This window comes from Pyrus communis, chromosome 13, assembly GCF_041283825.1.
Source record: "Pyrus communis isolate YQ-2024b chromosome 13, ASM4128382v1, whole genome shotgun sequence".
NCBI classification, from domain to species: Eukaryota; Viridiplantae; Streptophyta; class Magnoliopsida; order Rosales; family Rosaceae; genus Pyrus; species Pyrus communis.
In genome coordinates, this window is record NC_142577.1 from 13,285,103 (window position 1) to 13,292,008 (window position 6,906).

Genomic DNA, 6,906 nt, shown 5'->3' on the forward strand with positions numbered 1-6,906 from the left:
AATGGCGGTGATCGGCCAAACTTATCGGAGAAGACGAGGAATATTTAGTCAATTTTGATGAAATATACTAACGGCGTCAGGTATATGTAACGGTATATTTCATTTTTGGATGGAATATTCCCTAATGCCTTTAGGGTTTCCACACGCGTGCCAGGCATGTGCCCGCGCGTGGCAGGTGCGTGGGTGGTCAAAAAATTATTTTAAAAATATAGGGATGTTTGTGAGGTTGAGTAGATCACATTGGTATATTCAAACACCCCATTTGAGCAATGTATGAGAAGTTATTGCCTAGTTTTGGGTTATGCGCGTTAAATTGACGTTATATAGTTGTTTCGCATATAGGTGAGACCTATCCTAAGAACGAGTGTAGTCACTCGAGGCTAGAGGACTACGACTCTTCCATATACCAATGAGTGGGTCTTTTCTTTTTATCGTATATATATGACTGATAATTCCACAAACGTTTACAAATTGAATTTCATATAATTTTTGTTAATGATTTGGAAGACTAGTGTGAATTACGTATGACTTGATCCCTGTTTAGGGTACGTAGGTAGTCTAATAAGACGTTAGATGCAGCCATACAATAAATGAGACTAAATAATTAAAACAATAGCCTTGCTTGTGGAATTGAGCAGCGTGAGGGAGAGTGATGAAAAATGTGAGATTTAACCTTAGGTTATAATAATGTTGGTCATAAATTAAGATGTGAAGAATCAAGAAATTAAGGTAAGGAAAGGTAAATAGTGATAGTTAATTTAATTAGTGTCTATTTGGACTTATCACTGATGATTATTCTCGAAAGTAAATAGTTCGAGAATAGGATGTTACAGTTATGCATTTCATGCCATTTGTATATATATTTATATATCTGGGAATATTATTTATATTTGGAAGCACTACGAAATGATTGGGTTTAGATTGTATCATGGCATATTCATACATAAATTACCTGAATCTAATTATTGTGAATGCTTTGAAGTGCCAAATGACGCTGCAGACGCTTATGTAAGATTCAGGTATGTACACTTTGATGGTAATGATGGTAGTGAGTACGATTGTATTGAGATATGTTAGAGCTCATAAACCTGCACCTCGGTGTTAGTGCTCCCGCCCGTGGTCAGGGCCTAGCTTTCACGTGATTGTTCACATCCTGCACCACACGCTCACCTTGGATCCAAGGTAGGTTCCAGCCTGTCGTACAAACCGCTTTAGGTGGTTCCAACTCATGGGTGACTTGCGATACTTCGCACAACCTTCACGTGATCATAGCACTTGAGTGTATTTATTTACACCTAGCCTGTCATACAGACCACTTTAGGTGGTTCCGACTCTTGTGCTGGATTTGGTAGATAAGCTATTGGCTAGCATATTATTGAGTTAGTGGCTAGCATATTATTGAGCTATTGGCTAGCATAATATTGTCCTATTGGCTAGCATGTTGATGAGCTATTGGCTAGCATATTATTGAGTTATTGGCTAGCATATTATTGAGCTATTGGCTAGCATGTTGATGAGCTATTGGCTAGCATAATATTGAGGTATTAGCTAGCATGTAGATGAGTTATTGGCTAGCATGTAGATGAGTTATTGGCTAGCATGTTGATGAGTTATTGGCTAGCATGTTATTGAGCTATTGGCTAGCATTAATTGATTAGATACGGATAAGTCGTACAGGTCACGATAGGTGACTCCGACTTATGTGTTAATATTGGTTGATGTCATATATGTACAGTTGTACAGGTCATCATAGGTGATTCTGACTTGCATGCTAGTATGGTTTATTAAGCACGTGATTATTTGTATTGCTACTAAGATGCTGGATAATGGTATATATCTGGGTTTACTATTAGTATACTTTGATTTCATACTCTTACGTAGTACGATTTGTTGGAAACTATACAGGTCTTATGGCGAGGGGTTACTACCTTTATTAATGGAAAATGATTTTGAAAATCCTGGTTTCAATCACTCACTCACATTTTCTATTTATGCACCCCTCCAGGTACTAGCAGCAGAGTTTCCGTATCAACAAGGATTTGTGCCACTTTCCTATACATGTGGCTTCTTTTGTTGGTATAATCATTATCTTACGTTATTGTACTATACGTATGTTCTGTATCACACGTGAAATGGGTTCAGACCCGCTCACAGCGCTCGTGTACTTAGGCATTTTAAGATTTTAATGCATTCACATTTTATACATTATCACACTTTATGGCTTTGTTACCTTCCTGATGTCGGCCAACACGCCTCGATTTGGGGTCCTAATGGATATTCCGGGTCAGGATGTGTTACAGGAGAGTGTAATTAAAAGGCTAGATTATAGGAAATTTGTTAAAATATAATGTGCATATAGCACCAAAATTATAACAAAAAAAAGTTTAATCAAATCACTAAAATGCATGGATGTTTGATCTAGAAAATTCAAAACTGAGGCACCTATATCAAAAGATCCCTAAAAATAAAGCTTGATGCTAGAGGGGGAGTTCAAAATTTAGGCATTTTATTACGCAGCGCGACTCATGTAGTTTTGTAATTTTTGAGGTATGTTAATGCACAAAATCAGTGAGGACTTTGGTACAACAGAAAGTGTCAAGTTTGTGACCTTCCCTAGGTTGCTCTGGTCATTAGTATGGATAAGTATGTAAATAAGTAGAGACAGGGAAGCAAATACCACAAGATGTACGTGGTTCATCCAGATTGGCTACGTCCACGGAGTAGAGGAGTTCTCATTAGTTATGAAGAGTTTACACAAATACATAGCTTCAAGCTCTCTTTTAGTGAGTTCTAGTGAATAGTTTAGTACAAATGACATTAGGGATTATTGTGGGAGAATGATCCCCTTTTATAGAAGAAAGTTTTTAGCTTTGTTTTGACATTGACACGTGTTGTATTGTGATTGGCCTCTGATATCGACATGTGTCGCGCTATGATTGGCCTCTGATACCGACATGTGTCGTGTTGTGATTGGCCTCCTGGTTGGGGGAAAAGTCTTGTGGATCCTTGACGGTATGCTGTTGATCGGTGCTTAGTAATTTCGAGATTGGTCAAGTATGGTACAAACAGTGCTCCCCTAAGTTCCTGAGTAAGAAAAGCTACTCGGTTGGGGACTTGCAAGATCCAAGCCATTGAGTAATCACGAAACTTCCAAGTACCGAAGTGTGGTGTCGCCTTCACTTGCCTTCTCTGTCTTGTAAGTAGATGTGGCATCTTCTCTTGGAAGTACTTTTCCTTCATCTGGGAGTGGTATCTTTGGTTGGCATTGACGCACGAGGTAATGTATCATTTTCATTTGACGCTTACTTGTAGTTTCAGATTTGGTCAAGTGTGATACAAACCATATAGTAAGAGTCCCCTAAGTCTCTAGGCGAGGAGATCTGCCGAAGGAGGTGACAGACAAGGTAAACAATCAAGGTTCCAAGCAATCAGTCTCAGATCGGTAGGTTGATCTTGGGTTCCGGCTAATTGTACTCATTCTTCCTGTTTCTCATTCAGCAATAAGGATAAAGAAAAGAAACAGGGAGAAGAGATGACATGAGGTACTCTTATTTTTGGAGAAGACAGACAAATCGGCACGTGCTTTGTTGTACTTGACTTTCCACAGGTATATTCTTGAACTGGGCTGGAGGGCTTTCTGGTTTCCTCCAAATGAGCGAGCCGACTCCAGAATTTGAGGGTCAAAACAAGTCCGTCAGACCTGGAGTATGTTCGATCCTGATGATATGGGATACTTTTGCTGTTTGACAAAGTAGTAGATGTGGTATGGCGAAGCTTTGTTATTTGACGACGGTACTAGCAAAAGACTATTGAGGCTTTTTGATCTCTTCAATTAAAGCAATGATGCCGAGATTGGATTTGACTTAGACTTTTCCGTCTGGATTGTGTGGTTCCATAAGAAGAGGCGTTGTGCTGTAGTGATCTGTTCTAGCTCGCCGTTGAACCTTCTGCTTCAATCTTTTGTATAGTAGAAATGGTGCGCAACCTTTGCATTTAAATGGTCCTTCAGAACACTACTTTTCAGTGACTCATCAATGCTTGGCAGCTTCAGTGTAAAGAGTCAATATTGTACCAACTGTTCTAAGGTATTTGCCGAAGGAATTCATGACCTTGACAACAGTTGAGGATGAGTACTCAAGAGCAATGCTAGGCAACCGACCAGGCAAAGGTTCCGGGCAATCAGTTATAGATCGGAAGTTTGATTTCAGGTTCCGACTGATTGCATTCTTTCTCCTTGTCCTACAGGTAAGAGCAAAGGCAAAGGAAAAGACAGGGAAAAAGCATGATATGGGATACTCTTGCTTTCAACCCTGATGATATGAGATATTCTTGTTCTGATGTGGCTGGTTGGCATGAGTATTATCGAAGGAGAAGAAAACGGAGTATTTCGAGAGGCTAGATTGGGAGTGCCATTTCGGATGTGAGGAAGGGTTGAGCATTTTTTTTGTTTGGCAGGTCTGCCTGGCTGTGGAGGATGAATGTCGACATATATAGGAATTGTCCCAACAGCAACTGGTAATGTTGTTCCTTTACCCTTCTCGGCCAAAGCAATGTAATGGTCGTTGCAAGGTTCACGTGTTTTAACTTTGTCAGAGTACTTTGAAAAAGTGGTATGTGGTATCCAGAAAGCTGATGTTACGTGTGAGAATTGTGGACAAATTTTATCCAATGAAATCTGACTTCTCGAAGTTCGGGAAGCGGTGCCTCTTCGCTTTTTGAGCAGGCAATCTTGTTGGGGATATGGTTCTCGAGATTCGGAGAGCGGTGCCTCTTTGATTTCTGGGCAAGCAATCATGTTGGGAGTGTTTTCTTAGATGTGAAGAAAGGTTGGGCATTTTTGCAAGTCTGCTTTGCCATGGAGCACAAAGGTTGACATACATAAGGATTTTCCAATAATCAAGCAGTGGTGTTATTCCTTTATCCTTGTGGGTAATAGCAGGGTAACGGGGCCTTCAACATTTACCTGTCTTAATTTTGTCAGAGTTCTTTGGCAAATTTGTTCTTGGTATCCGAGGAATTGATGTCTCGTGTGGAGATTGCTAATAAATTTTAACCCAGGAAATCCGCTTCTTGAAATTTGGAGAGTGGTGCCTCTTCGATTTTTGAACAAGCAGCCCTATTGAAGATCTGACTCTTTCTTTTATAGGAGCACCAATTAAGTTCAAGGAGTCCATTCTGAAAGTTATTGCTTGTAGGAATTTTTCCCTTATCTTCGTACTTCTAAGACTTACTGTACTTCATTTTTTTCTTCATCTTTTCTGAGAGTGTCTGGCCCCTCTGACCGTCGTTTGGACTTGAATGTTGTAGAAGAGGTAGCCATGTCTCCTCAAGATAACATATGGCGCCCATCTTTCTTATTTCTTACTGGTCCCCTTACTATTGGAGACTTTGTGATGAAGAATGATATGACCGCTGCGGTGGTGGCCAAGAATCTTCTTACTCCCCAAGACAACAGACTATTTTCCAAACGATCCGATAAGTTGGCTGTTAAGGATTCTCTGGCTTTCAGTGTTCAATGTGCAGGTTCTGTGTCTAATATGGCCCAACGCCTATTTGCTCAAACCTGCCAAGTTGAATCGTTGGTGGCTGAAGTGATAAGTCTCAAACAGGAGATCAGAGGGCTTAAGCACGAGAATAGACAGTTGCACATGCTCACACATAGCTATGCTACAACCATGAAGAGGAAGCTTGACCAGTTACAGGAATCCGAGGGTCAGATTTTAAATAATCATCAGAGGTTTGTGAGTTTGTTTGAAAGACATTTGTTGCCTTCGTCTTCTGGGGCTGTACCACATACTGAAGCTCCAAATGATCAACCTCTGGTGCCTCATCTTTTTGGGGTTCTACCCAGTACTGAGGGTCCAAATAATCACCCTTCGGTGCCTCCTATTTCTGGGACTTTGCCGAGTGTTGAGACTTCCCCTGAGCAGCCTTTGTGAAGGCGCCCTCTTGTTTGTTTGTTTTGATTCATGTGTATGCACATATTTGTAATTTATCGAAGATATCAATAAATAAGCTTTACTTCATTCGTCGTGTTGTGTTAAATACACTAAGATATCCTTCACTAAGTTCTTTAAATTTTTTATTTTGTAGAAGTTTACATGTTGAAACTTCGTGGGTGGACCTTGTAGGTTGAAGTAGTGCTCCCTCAATTTCTTAAGTGAGGAAAACTTCTCGGATGGGGACTTGAAAAATCTAAGGTACTGAGTAGTCGTGAAATTTCTGAGTACCAAGGTGTAGTGGTATATGGTAGAAGTTCCCTAAGTCTCCGATCGAGGGAGTTGACGAGGGAGGTGTCTTGCTAGTAGGCAATTTTCCAAACAAAACTTCCCCATTTTCCTTTCTAGGTGGTTGCCTAGAACTCCTCATTCATATATATTTGGTATGAAAGTTGTTAGGGCCAAAGAAGGGGAGGCCTAGGCTTTTTTTTATTTATTTTTTTATTTTTTGATTTTTTGATTTTTCGATTTATTTATTTATTTTTAATTTTCAAAATTTTAATTTTTTTTATTTCTTATTTTTTGAATTTTCCAAATTTATTTATTATTTTTTTTATTTATTTTTATTTTTTAATGGGTGAAGTTTTGATGTTGAAGTTTTGTAGGTGAAGTTTTGGTGTTGAAGCTTTTGTGTTGAAGCTTTATAGGTGAATCTTTTGTGTTGAAGCTTTGTGTTGAAGCTTTTGTGTTGAAGCTTTGTAGTTGAGAGTTGAACCTTTGTAGGTGAAACTTTGGTGTTGAAGCTTTTGTGTCGAAACTTTGTTGTTGAGAGTTGAATCTTTGTAAGTGAAACTTTAAGGTTGAAGCTTTGTTGGGCGCCATGAATTAATTTTGCTTCACACTATCTTGATCAACAGTATGTGAAGCTTTTGAGAATTGTAGTTACCCTCCATTTGTTGAAGTTGTT

At 39.4% G+C, this 6,906-nt stretch overlaps 1 protein-coding gene across 1 annotated transcript; it reads left to right on the plus strand.

Annotated features, from left to right (window-relative positions):
* The first annotated feature begins 4,104 nt into the window (after nt 1-4,104).
* LOC148691797 (uncharacterized) lies at nt 4,105-5,939 on the plus strand. Its single transcript, XM_088683414.1, has 2 exons — nt 4,105-4,208; nt 5,264-5,939. The coding sequence occupies exons 1-2, from the start codon at nt 4,105-4,107 to the stop codon at nt 5,937-5,939; spliced, it is 780 nt and encodes a 259-aa protein (XP_088539540.1).
* Nucleotides 5,940-6,906: the final 967 nt, after the last annotated feature.

Coding starts and splice junctions, on each gene's coding strand:
- LOC148691797 (XM_088683414.1), top strand. CDS start 4,105: ATGACCTTGACAACAGTTGAGGATGAGTACTCAAGAGCAATGCTAGGC. Junction 4,209..5,263: donor GATCGGAAGTTTGATTTCAG/GTTCCGACTGAT, acceptor ATCTTTTCTGAG/AGTGTCTGGCCCCTCTGACC.